At 36.7% G+C, this 21980-nt stretch overlaps 1 protein-coding gene across 3 annotated transcripts in view; it reads left to right on the top strand.

Moving 5' to 3' along the window:
- HACE1 (HECT domain and ankyrin repeat containing E3 ubiquitin protein ligase 1) overlaps positions 1 to 11026 on the top strand; it is a 49248-nt gene extending 38222 nt beyond the window's left edge. For all 3 annotated transcript variants that reach the window (XM_068184155.1, XM_068184156.1, XM_068184158.1), the window contains 5 exons: positions 2425 to 2556; positions 3252 to 3350; positions 3658 to 3728; positions 9592 to 9705; positions 10124 to 11026. In XM_068184155.1, the coding sequence (XP_068040256.1) occupies positions 2425 to 2556; positions 3252 to 3350; positions 3658 to 3728; positions 9592 to 9705; positions 10124 to 10226 (519 nt within the window). In that variant the 3' untranslated portion in view covers positions 10227 to 11026. The remainder of the gene's footprint in view (positions 1 to 2424; positions 2557 to 3251; positions 3351 to 3657; positions 3729 to 9591; positions 9706 to 10123) is intronic.
- Positions 11027 to 21980: the final 10954 nt, after the last annotated feature.

Below are 21980 nucleotides of genomic sequence, written 5' to 3'. Positions count from 1 at the left end.
GTAAATGCACTACTAATAAGAGCTATTTGTGAAGTGTTATTTTCTTTGAATGGGGTAATTTTCTTTTTTTATATCAACTGTGTAATAGGTGTATGGTTGTGGGACAATTAGATGATGCAAATATTCATGTCTTGCAATTGCTGTGTCCATGTAGCCCAGCTAAAATACAGTTATAGCTCAGTTCAAATGCCTTTTGTCATGGTAATGGAGAGACTTCAAATGGAAAAGTCAGGCTTTGTCCTGAATTTATCTTTGCTCTTTGCTGTGTTTAGCAGCTTTCTACTTTTTAGGAAAAAAATTAAATCAGGCATAGTCAAGGTTTGACTTTATGTATATTAAAGAATGGTGCCGATTTCCACAATCCTGTGGCTATCTCAGTCCTCTCAGAACCTGTCTGTGAGCTGGCCATTCTATTTGGCAGTAAAATAGTAGGTGTTTTTTTTCCAGGCAGCTCTAAAATGGAGCTGCTCTCTGAATCTGAAAATCATCATAACCATTGATCCTTGTCTCACAGTATGTGGGACTGTGAAATCAAGGAAGCATGATCTCTGTTTTATTTACCTCAAAGTAAAATACAGAACAACCCGAACAACCCCTCACTCAAACTAGATTTTGTCATTATATTTGTGATGCCCATCTAATGTGTGTTCAATCAAATCTCCCTTCCTTAAAGATGCCAGGATCATAACTTTATGTACTGTGTAGGAATGCATATGTAGATCTGAAATGATGTAGGTATTTCTGTTTTGTAATGTGCTCCTAAGGTTTCAGAGGGGAAAAAAATGTAAATGAAGTGCACAGAAAGCAAAACAAATTGACCAGGTTGTTTACTGACAGGTATTATGTAAATTCTGTGCTACAGGTCTTTCATCATGCGCCAGTGCTGATAGCCAAGGATGCTTGGCTGTTCCAGGCTATTTTAAGCATTTCTTGTTACACCTAAACTACAGAAACTGCTTTCTCTCATAATTAAAGTGTTCAATGTAGTATTTTTGTCATGCATAAAATAAGTAATTTTTTAAAATGGATTTTTCAGAATAAGGTTGTGAATTTTTCTTTCCTTAGCCCTGTTTTTCTGGGTAGCCTAATTTACATAAGAACAATTTAAGAGATGTAAAACAAGCATTTCTGATTATTGAAAACAACCAGTGTTAACATTATTTTGAATCCTGGTATTGCAAAAATTGCTGATTTCTTCTGTATTCACAGACTGACTTTTGTCTAGTGCAGTTAATCTCCTTTGGCTGCCCAAAGTAAAAAACTGTCTGGTCTAAAATGTTTCATACTTTGTTCTCTTTTTCTGAAAGGGAAGAAAGAAAAAATGCTTGGTTGCTTTTGTGCAGGTTCAGAACATAAAAGTTTGGGTTGAAATATTTTAAAATTAAAAATCAAAGTATAATTTTTGTAAGATTGTTCTCTTGAAGGAAGCTGATAGTTGAGATGATTTAATTGGGAGATACATTTCATGATTTTCTTACTAAAAGTCATGATTACAAAGTCAAAACATTTCTAAACAAAATACCTAAATAATCTAGGAATAAATTTTGTTTTCAAGTAGAAAACTATTTTCTTGAGTAAAGAAACTTTATTAAACTTGTCTAATTTGGTCAGGGTAGATGAGACATGTTTATAGAATTTTAATGTAGGCACCTTTTCCTTCTAAAAGTGAATTGTCTCCTTCTAAAAGTCTTCTTCCATTGATGCCTCCTAGGCTTCTGTGTTCTTAAGAAAAGCAATGTTCTGGTAGATTCCTTTTCTGGCTGGCATCGTTTAAAGGGAAAGGAGCCCCCAGATGTCTAAAGCATGTTTTAGTCTGTTCCCTTGCTATGATGGAAGTTGTTTTCTGGTGTTTTTCTTTTTTAAAAACTAAGGTGATTTTTCAAGACTTTCTTAAAAAATTGAAATTCTTATTAAGACTAATAAACTCTGCAGGCTTTATTATGTATTATTTTAGGCTTCCAGAGATGAGGTGGAGGGGAAAGCAAGGAAGCATTTTGTCTCACAAATATTCCTTCAGAAGTTAGCCCTTTTTCCTGAGTAATGTCAGTTTGCTTAAATAGAGTATTTTTGCTTACAAATATTGGTGTGTTTATGCCCTTAATTGAGCTTAATGGAAGTGGTATTAGGTGTGGGCATGACAAATTAAGTTTTGTTTACTTTCTTTATCGTGGTCTGAGTCCCTGTTTTTTCTGGTTTATGTAACAATTCAAACACTTCTGTTTAGGAATTGCCTTAGGAAGGAAGGCAGAAGAGCAGAAGGGGCTTATTTTGGGTTGCTTCCATGTGAAAAGTGCAGGGGAACTCTTACTACCTTACAGTGGAAGAGATTTGTAATGCACTGAGACTGCATTTGTGTGTGTGAGTTTGTTTGAGCACTGTGTGGTTTTGCTGGAGTCTATCTTAATATTGTTTTCTGTGTTGCAGGCTGAGTATGTCCAGCTTGTGACAGAGCTCAGAATGACAAGAGCCATTCAGCCTCAGATAAATGCCTTTTTACAAGGTTTCCATATGTTCATTCCACCATCTTTAATCCAACTTTTTGATGAATATGAACTGGTAAGTTGAAATGCCTAGGTATTTTTAAATGCTTTATTCAGCATATTTCATCAGCAGTGGAAATGATGTAGAAGTAAAGCTCAGTAACCACAAAATAAAGATTTTGTAGCTTTCACATTGGCTTTGTTTCCTGGGCATCTATCAGTGAGGATCTCATTATATGTATTCCTGCTTTTTCTAGTTACTCAGGATTACCATCTTCCTGAAAATTCACATGGCTATAAATGCCTTAAATTGTAATTTCAGTATGGAATCAGCTGTTGTGGCCTTTAAGTCTTTGCATATTTTCCTTGAGGAGGACAGAAATCCTGTAAGAGTAAGGAGATGCTGTCTATTGTCTTTACTTTTTCTGAGTCACAGAGACAAATTATTGTAAATATTTGTCGGTGTTTTGAGCTTCTGTAACCAACACATCTCAAATTTTCTCTGAAGCCATGGCAAGACTCAGACGTTTTTTCTTTTAGGTTTTTTGGCAATAATTTTTCTCTCTTGTTAGTGCATACTTAAATTAAACAAATTGTGAAGTTATCTGAATTCAAGAATCTTCATGTCGTGAGTTCCATAAAGTTGCAATAAACTGAAACAGCACTGTAAGCTTTCTACTTCTTAAAATATTGCTTCTTAAAATAGTATAAACTCTTGAAATAGGTGGTTAGTCAGGAGGACTAATCACAATCTATGTGCTTCTCCTGAAGGAGCTTTTGTTGTCTGGTATGCCAGAAATTGATGTGAATGACTGGTTAAAAAATACAGAATATACCAGTGGCTATGAGAGAGGGGACCAAGTTATTCAGGTAAAATTATTTGTTTGGTTTTTTCTTTGTTTTTTTTTAATAATGTAGACTATTTAATCCAAAAATGTGGTTTTGTTGTTGTCACTATCTGTGTGTGTTTGTGGAAGCTTATTTTGGCTGAAATTTGTGGAGGTTTTTTTATGCTGTATTTCTACATTAAGTAACTTAATTATGTATGAATTTGGTACAAAACATTCCACAGTTTAAGTAGCAAACTTACATATATTCCATTTATTGTTTTATCAGTATATTTTCAAGTACTACAAGTATTTAATGGAAAATACAAACTATTTTTTTTATCATTTAGTGGTTCTGGGATGTGGTGGAAGAACTAACTCAGGAAGAGAGAGTGTTACTATTACAGTTTGTTACTGGCAGGTGAGAGACTCTTCTGTACTGTAAGAACAAATACATTGTCTAGATACTCTGAAATAAGACAAGAGACTTGAGAGCCCATAAAAGATCATCTAGAAATTGTTTTGCATACTGCTTGTTCTATATGTTGATGGAAGTAGACAGAGCATGTGTTAATACTTTTGCTGTCTCTGTTGCCTGCAAAATGATTGATTATGTATTTATTATACTTGACCACTTTGCAAGAGGCCTTTGTTGCTGTCCAGGCTGTTCTTGACAAGGCCATAGTGGATTTAAATGAGCTTTATATTCTTTTTCCTGTTGCATGTTTATGTGACTCTTGGCTTTTCTAGCAATCTTCTGAGGCTGTAATATATGAGATAAGTAGGTATCACTTCAGTCAGTGTACACAGAATATCCTTCTCCTCAAGCTGAGTTGAATTTAACATTAATGCAGTGTGTCAAGATAAGTAAAGATGTAACCTTATGGAAGACTGTCTGCTTTATGAAGGTTTTCTGTCCTAAATTCTCTTTGTTCTCTAGGGAAAGCCACTTTTATTTCCCCTACGGTTTGGGGGCAGTGAGGGAATGTTTTAGCAATAAGTGCCCCTGCAAGCTGGGTGAGTTGCTGAGCTTGTGGGTAGAGACATTTCACAAAGTGGATCCATAGACATAAATGTAGAGGAATTTCTGAGAGAAAGAGGTCGCGATCCGTATGTTCATGATTTATATGTTTAGAGTGAAGGTTGAGCTACCCCAGCCTAGGCCTCAGATGTGGGCCTCGGTGAGGCCTTGGAGCCTGTGGCGCAGTTAAGAATAAGTTTGTGGCGCAGTCAGAAATTATGTTAAGGTATAACACAGTGAACTGAGCTATCTAGGTGTGAATTAGTATAGGTCTGCAGTGTGAAACTTTAGCCACCTTAAGACAGGAACAAACAATGTTTGCTTGCCAATGAGAGTGTGCTCACGATTGTAAACTATCTGGAAGTGTATAAAAACTACTGTCTGTAAACAATAAACGGAGAACGTATGATTAGCCACATTGGTTCAGATCTGCGTTTGTTCCTGTCCAGTTCACCCTTTTATTACAAGTCCCTGCTTTACATAAATGTGACACCTGAGTTGTGCAATCCAGTCTTTTTCTGGTAGTAGGCAGAGATCACAGCATCTTCTTGGTTTGATGTTCCCTTAATATTCTAGGATTAGTAGAGTAGTTGACCTTTTGTGTATAAGTTTTGTGGTTAAGCAAAGATAAAATATTAAATTAGGATAATCAAAACTACCTTTTATATTAAGGAATTTCACAGCCATGGATGTATCATCAAATGGTCTGGTCTCCAAATTCTGATAGTTTCACTTGATTTATTATGAATTTCCTTGGTTTTAGGGATCATGGACTATTTAAGAAGCTAGTTGTATGCACATTGATCTTTTTGTCCTCTGAAGAAATGATTCCTCAAGTTGTAACTGCACATGTGTGGCATGCCAACTGCTGGTCTTTCATTTTTAGAGGACTGGTCCACTTCTATATCTAGACAGCAAATAAGGATCTTTAAAATGTAAGGTCATGTTTCAAATGCTTCTTAAAACATTCCAAATTATACAGAAGCAGCATTCAGTATTTTCATGGCATTTGGGATGATCTACTGGATTCTAAGAGACACTTTCTATCAAGTCAACAGTTACACTGTCTGATTAATACCTGCATCAGCATAATTTGTTTTGGTCACAAATCACCTACTGTCTTGTTCTTACCCATTTTCTTGTTAACAGGAAAGAAATTTTTGGTGTGACTTTAAGAACTCTGGTCTAGAATTTAAAAACAATCTGCATAGGATTTTTTTTCCTGTATCACCTAGGAGGAGCTCTTTATTTTTTCTTCAGTGTTTGAAATGCAATAGATGTATTATTCCATAAATATTTCACTTTTGAAAGTTACCTCTAATAGTGATATGCAGCTGGCATTTTTGCACATAAGTCCCCAGACAGTCCTACTTTCTTTTAAATGGAAGATTTATATGCTGACTTTTCTGTGAGCCTAGTACAGTAGTTGGCTGATATCTTAAGTAAAATTTTACATTAAAAGTATACCTGATTTCAAACTATGGTGTTTTTCTGGCCTTAGGGAAGAATTTGTTTCTGAGGTACTGGTTGGCAGGCTACATTCAAGTCTTTCTTTTTCTCCATTTCCCTTTAATCTCTTCTGTACATCCACTTGATTTTTTTTGTGCATGTGTGAAGTGGAACTGTTCTTTCTTTCCAGTCAAAGACTATGAAATTAATCTAATGAATTAAATAGATTTATGATTATGTCTTCAGTGTTTCTCTGACATCTCTAAATATTTCTTAAAACTTCTCGTTTTGTATTCTTCCCCCATTTTTACATCTCTTTCTCTTTTTCTCTTATGAAGTCTTTGGTAGTTTCAGTGGAGATAACATTGCATTTGTCGTTAATACCAGTTTTGTGACATCTTTTAATAGTAAAGTAATTGTCATGAGCAAAGTTTGAACATATTTGAAGGTCTTAGCACACTCAAGAAAAAGCCAAAATGTTTTTGTGGCTCATGTTGGGGATCTGAAAGTTCACTTATGATGCCATTTATTCTTTCTCAGCTAACAGCTGCTCGAGATGATATTGCCAATTCTACAAGCTTTTCTTATTTTTCCTCCTCTTGATCTATTTGGTATTTATAATAGTATTTGGCTAATTTATTGTTAATTCTCTACTGGCAACTTCTGATGGGGTTTTTAGTGAACAGTTGGAAGGAAGTGTTGACAGCTTGATAGATTCTAAATGATAAATTCTACTTTATTTGAATTCTACAGCTGCAAAGATTATATAGAACTTCTTTAGGGGCTGTAGTTTTTGTGGAGCAATATGCGTATGCTCTTTTAAGGAAGATTCAGCATCGTTGTGAAATATGAAAGATATGTGTCTACTGTCATATAAGAATAAGAAAACTTAAGGAAACAAGCTTAAAATCTCTTCTACCATGTTTTCATTCCAAGCAAATGTATGCAAAACTTGTCAGTGGAAAAATAGGTAGAAAAGTCATGATTCAGATGTAAACGTAGAAATTTCCAAAGCTATGAAATTGTATTGTTGCTCTTTCACACAGCTATTGTGATATTTCTTGCACCTATTTGGAAGGTTTTCTTTACTATATTGGCAGGGTTTTGCTTGGAGAGAAAACTCATTCTTGGAGCCACGAGTTGGCAGCAATCTATTCCTTTTGAATGTTCAAAGCCTTGACCATGCTTCATGATTTTGACCTGTTATATGGAAAGTGTTATTATAAGTTACATTGAAAAAACTTTTAGGTAATAATGGACTGAAAGAAATTTTCATCAGTTTTATTGCTGATTTGAATGTGAGATGTTTATCAGAGGGGAGGAAAAAAAAGTCATTGCAGGGGAGGCAGGACTGTATTGGAATGTGAGCCAAAATCATTGTGTAAGAGTACTGATGTACCATCTTTACTGCTGTTCTGAATTGTTGCTGTAAGCACAATTCCATTTGTATCAGAAATAATATGCTACAAATAATCAGCACTTGTCTCCATAGTGGTTACTTTGTGTAGCAGTGTTAGAACTGAATGCTCAACATTGCTGTTGTTAAGCTGGGTAATACAGATTTGTGTTGGAGTCTACAGCTAGTTCTAAAAGGTATGTTCAAAAGGTATTACTGTGAATTCTGTCCCAGCTCCTTCACATTCAACAGCAGCAGCCATTATACTTGTGCATTTTTGCCAGGTAGTTTTACTGTGAGTGGAAACATTACTTCTGTTACACTTGCTTCTGGCTTTTACAGTCACTTGATTTGGTGAATATGGGAACACTGTTTTTAGTATAGGTACCTGTAATCCAGAATTCTAACAGCTGTTACATATTTTTGGAAAGTTTATTTTGTTTTATCAGACTCTTTCTTTGCTAGCTACAAAATCACAGAATAGCTGAGATTGAAAGGGACCTCTGCAGATTACGACTTTCACAGAATATTTTGAGTTGAAAAGGATGCACAAGGATCATCAGGTCCAACTTTTAAGTGAATGGCTCATACGGGGATCAACCTGTGCATTATTAGTACCATGCTCTAATCAACTGATGTAATCTCATTGTCTAGTTCAGCATAGCATTCAGAGCAGGGTCAGCTACAGCTGGATGCTCAAGATCTTGTCCAGACAGGTTTTGACTGTCTCCTGAAATGCTGACCTCTCAACTTCTCTGGGTACCTTGTGCTAGTGTTTGACCACCTTACACTAAAAAAGCGTTCCTTATGTTTAAATGGAAATGTCTTAGACTTCAATTTGTGCCTGTTACCTCCTGTACTGCAACTAGGGACCACTGCTTCATCTTTTTTATCCCTTCCTTCAAGTATTTATACACATTGGTCAGAATACTCTGAGTTTTCACTTCTCCAGGCTGAACAGGCCCAGCTCACTTTTGTGTCAGGTGCTCCAATCCCGCACAATCTTTGTGGCCCTTCACTCAGCTTACTGCATTGTGTCCCTGCCACTCCTGTAGTGGGGAGCTTAGGGCTGAATTTTTCTCCAGGTACAGAGAAAGGATAATCACACTCTCCCTACTGATGGCATTGTTCCTAATGCATTCAACTTCCTTTATCCTTTCATTATAGTGGAGTTTGAGGTGGAAGTTGAGGGATTTTTGGATGCAAGGGCTGTGCTAGCAAGATGTTATCTTGTAGTGTATGTCAGCTTAAGTTGATATTATGAAAATATCTGAATTTTATTCTGTTTGTTAGTTTCTAATGACAGAGAGGGAGTCTGACCAATGAGCTATTGCGCATTTACATCTGGAGTAATCTTTGAATAATATGTTGGTAAAGGAAAAAAAAAAGAGTAATATGATTGAGATTGCATTCCTGAAGATGCTAGTGATTTTTTAGTGTGTTCTAGTTTTGCCATAGTTTGTCACTGGGCTATAGTGTGACTGATGTAATGGTTTTATTAGTTACTTGAAATATTTGGTCTGAAGTAGTAAATGAACAGACACGTCAAGGACACTTTTGTCATTTGTCCCTCAGATAGTAATCAGAGAATAAACTGTTTTGTGATGTAACTTAAACTTTAAACATAAATAGACATGTTTGTCTTAACTGAGATAATGCCAAAATATAAGAAGGATATAAATCTGTTAGAAAGCATTCAAAGAGGCCATGAAGATGGTGAAGGGCCTTGAGGGGAAGCTGTATGAGGAGCGGCTGAGGACACTTGTTCTGTTCAGTTTGGAGAAGAGGAGACTGAGAGGAGACCTTGGAGACCTACAGCTTCCTCAGGAGGGGAAGTGGAGCAGCAGGCACTGATCTCTGGTGACCAGAGACAGGACCCAAGAGAATGATGTGAAGCTGTGTCAGGGAGATTTAGGTTGGATTTTAGGGAAAGGCTCTTCCCCCAGAAGGTGGTTGGGCATTAGAAAAGGCTCCCTAGGGAAGTGGTCACAGCAGCAGCCTGACAGAGTTCAAGAAGGGTTTGGACAATTCTCTCAGGCACATGTTGTGTGTTCCCTGCAGAGTCAGGAGTCAGATTTCAGTCCTTGTGGGTCGTTTTCAACTCAGAATATTCTGATTCTATGAATATTCTGCTCCAAAAGCTGGTTATAGAAATGAGTAATTCTTGCAGGCAGAATTATCTTAAATGTCAGTCAAACAATATGGTGCCTATTGTCAGTGGACTAATGTGTACCTCAATCTTGTAATTAAAAGCTTTTAAACAACGAGAATTTTGATATCAGTAAGAAAAAGGGAACTTTAGTAAAAGTATAAGTAACTGTGAAATTATCCTAAGTAAGAGATACCTTCTGTCTAAAGATTACATTTTTTTGCCTTATAACAATATTGCTGTGCTCTAATTTCTGTACATTTTCTCAGTTCCAGGGTGCCTCATGGTGGCTTTGCCCATATAATGGGTGGCAGTGGATTGCAAAATTTTACTATTGCTGCTGTGCCATATACTGCAAATCTTTTACCAACATCAAGCACATGGTATGTTAACTATTCTCAATAAAATATCTTAAAATCAGGGCTTTTTCATGTCAGTCAAAAGTACAGTTCTTTAGAATATTAAAAGGTTGAAAAAGATGTAAACAGTTTCTTCAGTATTCACTCTCCAACATGAAAGTGGTGGGTTTATCCCAAATGATGTTACATCATGTTTGCAACTCAAATTTGTCTAATTAAAACTAGTGAAATTAATAAAGGAATATTAAAATTAAATTACTTATTATAACTTACTGAAATGAAAAAACAACTTAATTTCCTACAATATATTCAAATGGTCAGTGGTACTATAAGTCTGCACAGGCTTGTTTTCTTCCATGTGATCTCTTCAATGTTTTTAATCAGAAATCTTTAAAATTGAGTTTTTTTTCTGAACTGAGGTGTCTTTTTTTTTTCTCTCCAGTATCAACATGCTGAAGTTACCTGAGTACCCAAGTAAAGAAATCTTGAAAGACAGGCTTCTTGTGGCATTGCACTGTGGAAGCTATGGTTACACAATGGCGTAATGAAGTCTAGAAAACCCATCTGACTCTTAATGTGCAATTTTGAGTGGCAGAAGTAATTTTGGAAACTGTCAATAGAAAAGCATCTTAGATGCTGCAGCCCATTGGCAGGGTTGGGCTTCAGAATAGCACCATCAACTTTCCATTATTGTGTTGTCAAGGTAGCTCTGATACCATCATAACAACCTTCTCAGTATGCTGTATTTTCATTTTTTTAAATACAGATCTGTATGGAAATCAGTTTACATGCTTTTCATTATTATTTCAATCTGAGAAAGTTTGTCAGAATCTCTTCCCGCAGTTTACATTTGATTTCCAGCTATATGGTTGAATGACATTTGCATTGCAGTTTACTTTGCACTCAGATGGAATACTACAAATGAAAAGAGTTCTACTTTATGCCTTGTTGCATGTGAAAGTGCCATTTATTTTTGCAGACCACTACAGAAAGTTCAATTGGAATATTGTACAGTAAGATAGAGCTGATGTATTTTCCATTTCTTTGCAGAAAAAAACAGAAAGAAAATTTTATAACTTTTTAGTATTCTAATGTATATAATGTGTAAAGATTAGACTGTCATGACTGGAAAATACCAACAGATTGAGTTTATCTAGTTTATATTAGAATTTACACTATATTCTACTAAATATTTAAAGTATTTGTGACTTTATAGTCAACTTGCAGTTTAGAATTTGTAAATACTGTTTAAGATCTATATCCATTGTTTGAATGCCTTTATTCTTTCCTTGATATAATTGTATGTTCAAAAGGTATTAATTAAATTGTAATATTTTAACCAGAATCGGAATGTGACAAATTTGTGTTTTCCTCTGGGCAGCTTATTCTTTTTTCTACCAGGATTTTATTAATCTTTCTATAATTTAAATTGGCATGGAATTAGTATTTGAGGAGTCATTGTCAAAGTGTATGGATGGACATAAAAAAATACACGAGGGAGTAAATTGAGCTTATGAGGTTAACTGACAAAATTATGATAGTTCGAATCTCATGTCAAAAATCTATATAGAATTATTTATTGCTGTTTTTTTCAGAGCTTATTTAATTTAAAGCATGCATAACTTCTCTGGAGGAGTGAGAGAGAAATCCGTGGACTATATTGCCACAGTAATTTTCTTCTGGACTAAGCTTTAGACATAAACTTATTAGCTTCATTTCCTTTTTGGTTCCGTTTGTGCACATGTTGTGTAAATGTCAGTTTAAATTCTGAGACAGAGTCTGTGGCTGCAACATGAGGAGAATACCAGTTTTAGGTAGTGGAAAGAGCAGACACTTCCAGCAGAACAGTCCAGGGAAAGCTGCTTGGTTGTTGCTTTTTGGAAAGGGACTGAAGTCTTGAAATCAGACAACAAAGCCTAACAAACACTCTGGAAAGGAGATATGACCAAAAAAAGTGCAATTGAAAAAAACCAGAAAATTTGGAAATGGAGTGACTACAACCAAATTGACTGAGGTTAAATGAGGGGCAGTGAAAAGGACCAAAACTTGCCAAAATTACTCCAATTAAAATCCTGAAATCAGGGAAGAAAGGTAAACAAAGAGAGAGTAGAAGAAACTAAAGAAATGAAATTTAAAAAAAAAAAAAAAGGAAAAAAGTCCAAAACCAAGTGAAAACAATAAAAGTGAATGGGATGAGAAGTGCAGGGAAATGGACCAAAGCTTGCCCAATTTATCCTCATTGAAATTACAAGATTTCATTCCCTTTCCTGAAAGGAAATAGGAAGGTGCTGTTCTTCTCTGGCTTGCTTGAGGAAGCTTAGGCTATTTGAATAGGTTAAATGGTTGAGGATGTGTGAGGTTTTAACATTTAATACCAGTAGCTTTGGATCCTTCAGTTTAGCAAAAGTACTTTGCTTTCTTGCACAGCTGGGCTGTGCTTGGTTCCCTTGTTCTATTATTTTATTATATGCTTCTGCAGGGTACATTGATAGAGGACAGTGTTTTGAGCAGTACAAGGTATTTGTCAGACATTGGGTATTTGTTTTCTTTATGTAAACTGGGATTTTTGTCTTTATCTAAGGTTTTACTGTAAATAATGTTGTTCATTAACTGCTATGCAATCTGTGCTTCCCCCCCCCCACCCTTTCACATTTTTATTTACAGTAATGTACAGCAGTTTCCAGGAAGCCAAAACATTGCATGCTTCTGCAGTGTTCAAAATAAGTCATACTGCAAGATTGAATGAAGAGAAAAAAATAAATTTTTTTCTTCCTACTCTGTATTATACTATAGGTGACAACAAGCTGAGTTTGGTCTCAAACAGTTCACCTAACATGCTTGGCAGCTGGTTTTGAAATGTAAAGGAGAGCAGAATTTTAATGTTCTCAGTTTCCTATGACAGATCTCACAATGGTAAAGCAAATTATTCTTGTTGCCTCTGTGCCCCACATTAGTCATGTCCCTTATGACGTATCTTGTAGGATTTCTTGTAATGTTTGCACTACTTACCCCCCCTAATAGATTAGAATGAAATTCCTCTAAAATCCTCCTGTAATAAGAAAGCATGATGTAAATATGTAGATAATGAGAAGAGAGCTGTTGATACTGGACTCTTGGTATAACATCAACCTTGCCATTGTTTTGAACAGGGTTTTTTCCTGCTGAAACTGAGCAGTGCTGTTGACTGCAGCTGACCATGTGAAGTTAGCAGAATTTAATTACTGCACTGAAATACTGTTTTTAGGACACCTGTGCCATATTAGCGACAGGGTATGAAAAGCTTGTTGAGAAACTATAACTTAATATAGCTTATAGTTTAGAATGGTTAATTGGTTTATATTTGTTCTCTCCTACTGTGCCAGAACAAGGCAGGGTGAGTATTGTATCTTGGAAAGAACAGAACAGATGTCTTGTCAGATCATAGATCATGAGTGCTCATTAGCTTTTATTATCTTTATGAAATGTTAGATAGCAAAGCCTAGTTTTTGATGCTTGAAAATGTATTGTGCATCTAATGTTGCAAAACCATTAAAACCATAAACTGTGAAATGCAGCTTAATGACTTCTACTGTGTGTTCCATAGTCAAATAAGATTGAAAATTGAATGAGAAGATGGTGGTGGTTGGCCCGAATTTTCCAGATACTTGGAGACTTTCATGTGCACAGTAGCAAAGAATGTTAGGATCACCTGTGCTTTAGAAATTATGGGCAAGTCAGTAGTTTATGCAGCTGTTATTATTACTGAGAATTTTTAGCATGTCTGTAGGAGAGCATTTGTCTAGTTAAGAAGTAAAATCAGCGAACTACTAAACTGATGCTAAGAACCAAAGCTTTAAATCAACTAGATTAAATGTCCTCAGGGATTCTGGAGTTGTAAAGATAAGTAATTTTCAAGTCAGAACATCTGTTTTTATCCAGACTTACTATAGATAATCATACAGACAAGAGACAAGATAGGCAAGAGACTGTGATACATGTTTTATAGACACACTTGTCAATTCAATACCATTTTACACTCTAAGGACACTAACAGAGTTAATGTACTTCTGTGGTGCTAGCTGTTGTTTAGAGGAAGTAGGAATCACACCACATAAAGAAACCTAGTGTAAGGTTACTGACTTAGGTTAATTACTAGCTAGTTTCATTTGAAAATAGCTCTGTGCAGTTAGGTAGATTGAAACATTTCGAATTATGTGTGTAAAGTAGCATTTCTAGTTTCAGTTTTAAAAATCTGCATGTAATTCAAACTAATAGAATATATTAGTAAAAATGGAATTAAGATAGACTGCACCTTTAGTTTGGGTTTAAAAATGGCAATATTGCATGTCTTTCCATAAATAGTATATAATTTAGTTGGAGAACACTGTTTTTTAAATGCTCACTTAATATGTTTGAAATGCTACAAATTAGCCTCCAAACAGCACTAAGAAGGGCTGCAGTGGTCCACTGAAATATTTCCTCTGAAATCAGTGTCATTTGGGTGTTAAAAAGTCTTTAATCAGAAACACTTTGGTCTCTTTATGTAAAGGAGATTATAGATCAATAGATTTTCTCTTATATTGATAGATTTTCTCTTATATTGATGGATTTTCTCTTAGAGCCCTCCCAGATTTTTCCTGATCTTTTTCTCTGAATGTAATATATAACCGTTGGCAGGAATAGCAAATAACATCCCTAAATTTGTGTCAGGTTTTTCCCATGGGAAATTGTTTTTAAAAAAATAAAATACGCTAATATGATTGGAAACTGGTTAATGCCAGAAGAGAAGTTGAGGAGGAGTACAAACACTATGAAGGGAAGTGTCCCTGAACTCGCTGTTTGCAGCTGCATATACTTGCTGCATTAAGTGTTTGTGACATTCTGTGCCAAGAGTTCAACTATTCAGTTTCATACAACGCCAAGTGATTCGTTGGGATTATTAGGATACTCCTGGGATAGCTTCGCCATACTGATTGCCTCTGACATACCAGTTTGCTTAGATTAAAAAGCAATTGTCGCTGTCTAGTCAAATTTATAACCCCTGGTAAAAGGAAACTGAACCCTAGTGCTGTCCAGTATATAAAAACACCTTTGGTCTACAAATTACTTGGATTGGAAAGAAAACTGAATACTTGAAGAATGATACTAGTTAACATGCATAGGGCAAAGATTTCACAGCTTTTCTGAAAGCTTTAGAAAGCTTTAGCTTTTTCTGAAAGCTAATAGAAAGCTTTTCTGTGCAGGTAAGTTTATTCTGATGTATTTAGATCAATGTAGAAGCACTATTTTAGATTAATTCTTCTAATTGCTGTCTTTATTTCTGCAAAGTGATGCAGCTATTGATTGGTATTTGGATGCTCGTGGATGTTATGACAGTGTGGCTTTTCAGTGTATGTCAGCTAAAAATGGGATTGTACTATAGGGAAACTAAATTTTGTGTTAGATTAGGTCTGGAGAGGTGGCCTGGAGACAACTATTGTGCTTTACTCCTGATTTGTGGGATGTATTAGTGATGCTCTTAGATGTAGGACCATAAGCAAGAAAAAAGAGGAAATAAATGGTAGAGGCACACTTCTGAAAGTGAAGAGTATTTTCAGGAAAGAGGTGAGTCGTGTCCTGAGTATAAATGTGGAATACCAGGGATGTTTTGAGAACAGATATGTCATTCGGCTGGCAGATGGGAATAGTGCCTGGGCCTCCTAGAAATATGATCTTTTTTTTTTCTCTGTCTGGTCTGAAGGCTGCAGTCTGTTGCCACTGAGACTGGGAAGACTGGTTGGGTTCAGCCAGGAGGGTTGCTGGAGCATGGTGGATATTCTTTATGTTTGATGCTAGCTCAGAATGAGCCTACTGCTGACTTGTCATTTTGGTATATCCCCCCCACCCCATGCCTTAAGGTAGATTTTTTGGCAATGTTTGCTAAAGCAAGTTCAGGTTTTACTGAAAAGGCACCACTTGAAATTTTATGTGAGAAGGGACTCCCTTCTATGCAGGTGAGATGCTCCCCATTAAGCACAGTGGCATGAATAACTGCTGAAATGTGTCTCCAGTATAGGAAAATTCTAAATGTAAACTCCATGGGCAGGACACATGGAGGTTAATAGTCATATCTGTGCTTTTGGTCCTTAGCCCTTGGCATCATTTTAAAATGCACCTTAATTATGTTGTATTTTTGTTTTGGAAATAGTCTCTTTGTGTCTTTGTTTAGGTTGTGGTTCTTTGTGAAAGTGTTTTTATTTTAGCATATTTAGAATCTCCATCTTCAGTATTGACTGGATTATGGCAATTTAAGAACTGTCTTAAACCAGGCAAATGTACTTTCAGTCTTTGCTATTCATTAGAGTTTCTGTGTATTGTGTGACAATTTCCTGTGTCTTCACTGGTAACACAACCAGAGTAGTGGACTGAAATAATAGAAATGTATGAGTGAAAAACTGTGATAAATTGTAATGTAAAGCTATGCTTTCCATAAGGTGCATTATTACTTTGGTTTAAACTGTGTAAAAGTCCAACAGAGCTCATAGCAATGTGCACTTGGTGTGTGTGTGTGTGTCAATGCCTGAAGAAAAGGTTTTTCTTACTGTCATTTACAGAAAAAAAAACCAAAACCACCTTTGACCATGTCTTGCCCTGCTGGCCTGTAAGTTTTGTTTCTGCTTGTCTCTCTGTCTTGTTTCCAGTACCAGACTTCTCAGTTACGCAGTCTTGACTGGTTTGATGTGAGTTCAGCAGGGGCTTTTGCTCTGTCATGTATCTTTGTAGTTAATAGACAGCAAAGTTCAATGGACAGGCAGATGACAGGGAGACTGCTGTGGCTCATGTTTGGAGTCTGTGTCTGCCACTGACCCCTTTTGTAACCTCAGTGAATCCCTTCGTGTCTCTGTATGTAGGCTGTGCTATTGCAGTTAGACTGTAAACTTCTGAGGGAAGGGGACAACCTCTGTGTGTCTGTGTGATGCCATGCAGAGCGGATGAGTTTGGCAGGGATATGTGGAAGTATCCAGACATAGTGTCTGTGATTTTACTCAGGGTTTAGTTCTGTTCCTTAGGGACTGTCCTAGAGTGGGGTCTCAGGAGTGTATTTGCTCTTCTGTCTCACCCATCCTGCTGAGCCCTTCTGGCAGCTGGAGCAAACTGGAGCAGATGGCTGTCATAAACTCGTGCTTAGGAAACCTCGGTATCTTGAAAATGCTGTTTAGTGCTCACCTGTCACAAATTTTGACAGTGGTAACAGAAGGGCTTGGTATCAACCCAAATTCTCTCCAAGGCTTGCTTCTGCTTCAGTGTCTTGTCCTCTCCTGTCACCATGACTGCATGCTTGGTAAAGTGTGGGGGAATATGTTCATTCCTGTGGTCTGTCTGGAAGGCAGTCATGTCTGGTGGGGATATTCCACACAAGTGTGACTCAGGTGCTTTAACTTGCCCTAGAAGCACCATCTTGTCAAGAGCCTTCGTAACCTTAATGCTGGAGGCTTTTACACCCAGACACTGATGGTCTGGATGGAGAGGTGCTTCTGATAAGTTGGGAAATCCCCATAGTTTAATACTTATTCCTTAACTTGCAGATAAATAAGGATCTAAAGAAGGATCTAAGGATCTAAATAAGGATCTAAGAACCAGAAGTGTTGCTTTCCGGTTTGTGACAAAGTTGAAAAGTTGCTTTTAAGCAGTAGGAGTTATCATATGGCAAAACTTACTTTCTCCTTAAAGCAGAAGTGAATTTAATTTTCAGAAGCCTTGATGGTGAGTGTCATGCTCCTCTTATTTGGGTCTGTTTCTGTATCCATTCAACATCACCTGGCAACTTCTGTCCCAAGACTAACCACCTAAAGTTGAACCCATCCCAAAAGTCCATCTTGTGTCGAGCCTACCTTTTTTCTATATGTACAAGCTCTCACTAGTGCAATCTATGCTTAGAGTCTGCATTTTTTTTCTGTTATGTAGAGAATCTAAATCTAATCTGGACCTTCAATGTATATTTGCAATGAATATGATTTTTGGTTTAATAAAATAAAGCCCACTGCACTTGTATCTTTTTAAGATAAGCAGTTACATACATGAAATGACTTTAGGTCTGTGTTTGAAGTAGGTGGCACTTAAAGAAAAACCTCAATAATTTGTGGAACAAGGGTGGGGAGTACCATGATTTTTCTAGAAATGTGCTGGTCTCTTCACCCAGACTGCTATCCTCCAGCTCTAAAGAGATGCAACTTTTAAAAAAAATATCTTATTTTTCCTATGACTGTGGAATATTAGATCTTTCAATTTCATGCAGTTACCCTCCCCTTCAGACAAATCAAACTTCACAGCATCAGAAAGGCTTCTGAGCAGGTTGGAAGGCAGGGTAGAAAGCTGTAAACCAGCAAAGAATCTGCAGGGTCTGAAGGTCTCGAATTTTAAAGGTAACACATAGTTATGTGGTGATTTATGCTAAGCAACAACTCCTACCATCCCTCAAAAAAGAAGTGCCAAGTATTTAAAATATTTCCATTGATTTTGCTGCCTTAGAACAGCTATTTACTCTGATCCTGGACCATAAAGTTGTGCTTGTTCTGTATGTCTGAACCTGCTTAAGTAAGGGAACTTAATTATTTTGACATTTTTATCTGATTTCAGTCTTTGTAGGATACCAGGTCCTCCAGCTGTCAAAGGTCAAACTAAATGTGGCATATCCTGTTCATCAGACTCATGTAAATTGGTGGGTAAGGGAAGTTCTTTATTCAGGAACCTTTGCTGAGATTCCAAAGGCTTTTAACTTTTGGGCAAAATCATAATTTTTATCAATGACTTGTTTAAGAAAATGGCCTCTTGCTTGTAAATTGGTTTAAGTTGCTGGAATGGGAGGATCATACAATATGTCTCAAATGAATAGTATTTAATTCAGAGTTAATTAGTCCAATTCCTCTTTCTTCTAATGAATTTAGTGTTTGTATGTCAGCCTTTTTTTCATAGACAGCTGTGTATGGGAGGTGTGAATTTGACCTTTGAATAATATATCTTGAAATTTCCTCCCGTTTTTGATTTCTTTTTATTGCCAAACTGCTAAATTTTCATTCTGAGCAGTGATTTATCCAAATCTTTACTGAATTCAGGTAATACAAATGAGGACACTTACCTTTAAGGAACCTTTTACTCTCTTTAGATTCTCTTTCTCCACCTTGAAAGATGAAAGTTAACATCTGCCCTACACTATGTATTTTCATATGTAGTCTTGAGGAGTTCTTAAAATTCTGTATTTTGGAGGAGCATGTGTTTCTGCTTATGTTGTCCTAAGACCATATTTCCTTTTTATTGCTGGATCTCAGTTGTGGCAGGAAGACTCTGATCAGCAGTCTCCAGAGAAAACATCAATGTCTTGATAAGACATTTCTTCTGCTACTTATCACAGGGTACCTAGGGCAAACTGGGAAAGTCTCCACGGAAATATGATGTGCACAGGCTACTGAATACATAATCTCTTTGTTTCAGAGCTGGGGCTGCAAACATCAGTCAAATGTGTCAGCAAAACAGCTTTACTTAAAAGAGGATAAAATTAATGTCTTGAGGAAGAAGCCTGATGGGTAAACTGTTGAGGCCCCTTTGGATGCATTGACAAGAACAGGCTCCTTTCATTTCTAATTGTTTGCAGAAACTGCAGGAGGGCTGCTGCAATGCTCACCTGAGGCTTGCCAGCTCTGGGATATGCTCCACTTTTCTCTCCAGCCTTGGTGTCTGCAGCTGCCCTTCTCTTTCTGTTGCCTCTTTTCTCTCTCTCCTTCCTCTCTCATCTTTCCCTGCTTTTCTGTGAACAGGGAGAGTTATCCTTCCATTTGTTGCAAAGAAAGCAGGTCAAAAAGAAAGAGCTCTGTCTTGTGGAAACACTTTAGATATATCTTTGACTCTGCATCAAATCTTATTTAGTTCATGGCACCAGAAGAACCAGAAATCTGAGATGGGCTCCACCATAGCCCCCTCAGCTGGTTCCTATTGCTTGTTTTCTGTGGATGAGGCTGCTCTCCCTGAACATACACCAAGCACATGCCTCTGCCAACCTTAAAAAATGTTAACCATAAATTCCCCTTTAGCTTTCATAGCTATTTCCAGTTTTCATTAGCAGCTCTGATGCTTTAAAGGTTGGCACATATTAGAAAATCTAGCGAGGTAGATGATGGTGTTGTTGGAGACTCTGAGATCCTTGTCATAGTGAAAACAGGAAATTTTAGTACAAGTCAACTCTGAACAGTTAATGAAGGTTAGCTAAAATTAACTTGAGGCAACAGTCACTTTAAAATGCTTCTTGCTCCATTCTTGCTGTGCTCTTGGTGGTATTCAATGCTTACACCATGTGTCCCAGCTGAACTTAGAAGGTAACATTAACCTTCCTGCCCCACAGCCTCCCACAAAGAAACAGATTTGTGGTAAGTGTTCTGACTTCCAATTTTGTGAGAAAAATCTAATTCCTACACAGAGAGAATAAATCCGTAGCAAGCATGGGTGGGTTTTTTTTGGTTTGGTGTTCTTGTGTTCATTTTTTTGATGTAAATTTCATCTAAGTGAAATTAAATCCATCTTACCTCAAACCTGATAAGTCAAGGTGATTTCTTGTGCTACCTGGATTTTGGTTTGACTGCAAAGCTGATATAAATTAAGTGGTGATGCCGTGATCCTGTGGCCTTGAACACTCTACCTAATGCAAATCCTAATATGCTGATGTGTAATAGTTCTCTGTATTTACTGCTCTGTGACCATGCAGGCAGTGCTTCTGATCTAAGCACTGACCAGTGCTGTTTGCACTTGCTGAGATGGTAATGGTGAGTAGATAAGATTCAAATAAGCCAATGGGACAGGTCTATCTAAACCTTAAGTGACTGTGGGGCTCTTCTTGGAAAGCAAAGGCCATAAAATTTATCAGTGCTGCAGTTACATTCTGGTGCCTCCTACCACTACCCACCCTGCAACTCTATTGCTGGCCATAAAATTAAGTTATTTTGTCACCTATGGTTATTAATTTTAACTTAAGCATAGTAAATTTAATGCAGAGATATTTACTTACTGTAAAATTGTCTCCCATGAAACAAAGGGGCACTAACTTTGCAGACTTATGTAAAGGGTATCTGTTTCTGTTAAAAATAATGGAAACTGCAGGTCAGGACATCTTGTAGAGTAAGTGTCATATACTAAGAATCAATAAGTGTTTTATTAGTGTCTGGAGATTGTTTGACTATAAAGGATTTTTTTTTATAAAAAAGGGATTTTTTTAGAAAAAATCCAATTGCTGTAAAAAGAAACGAAAATGTTAACCATCTGCTTCACTTTCATTTAAAATCTTGTGCTTAATTTCTTCTTTGTAGGTAACAAATTTCTGTTATTTTGCTGTAATGTTTGGGCTTGCAAGAAAGTGGCTTTAAATTATGGCTTTTATTTATTCAAACGTATTGTTGGCATGATAGGTTTTACAGTTCCTATTAGAAGTTTGAAAAATATTTCTTGCTACACTGAAAGAGAACAAAATTCAATTTAGAAGTATAATTTCCTGCCACTAAGACCCTCCATAACTTGGGAGAGATTAATAGAGCCTTATGACAGAGACTTGATTTAAAGCAGGAGATTAACACTGCTTTATCAGCCCATACCACAAGTGAATTAGCTCAAGAAATCTGTTTGATGTTGCTGAGTTGTCTGTTAGAAAAAGGTCTCTGGATATTTATTAGATCACTGCTTAGTACTTGCTATAGGTTTGTCTATCTGGCAACACAGGAACAAACTTCACACCAGCCCTGCTTATTTTACAGTAGCATGTTTTATGTTATTCTTTGTTATCCCACAGGAAACTGGAGTGCTTTGGAGGTTAGCTATTGGCTCAGGGGGACAATCTCTAATAAACTAAGTTAAAATTGTCAAACAGAATTACAGTGATGTTCTGATTTCATTGATACTGAGGACAAAAAAAAAAAAAAAAAGCTTAAGATGTATTTTAATTGGAAGGGTTCTTTCCCTACACTTGTTGCAAATATTTTTTTTATCAGCAAAAGAAGCCTCATTTCCTGTCCTACATATAGAAGTGTTTATCTTTGAAGCACATTAAAGGTGGTCAGAAGTTGGGCCTGACAGGCTGGTAGATATATGGACATACACAACTAACAGAGGGAACTGGGATAATGTGCCAGGGCTGCATCTGATGGCTGCTCCAGGTTGGCATTCCAGCTCTGCTTATGATATAAATTATATCAGCACCAAATGATGGGGGGAAAAAAAAAGTCTGTGGCACTCGATCCATTTCTGTCATTTGGCAGCTGGGCTCTATATCTGAGGATACAGACACCAAATTAACTGGTCGTCCT

Source organism: Anomalospiza imberbis, chromosome 3, assembly GCF_031753505.1.
Source record: "Anomalospiza imberbis isolate Cuckoo-Finch-1a 21T00152 chromosome 3, ASM3175350v1, whole genome shotgun sequence".
In the NCBI taxonomy this organism is placed as follows: Eukaryota; Metazoa; Chordata; class Aves; order Passeriformes; family Viduidae; genus Anomalospiza; species Anomalospiza imberbis.
Note: the sequence above shows the minus strand (reverse complement) of the source record. Positions and strands in the feature narration are given on the sequence as shown.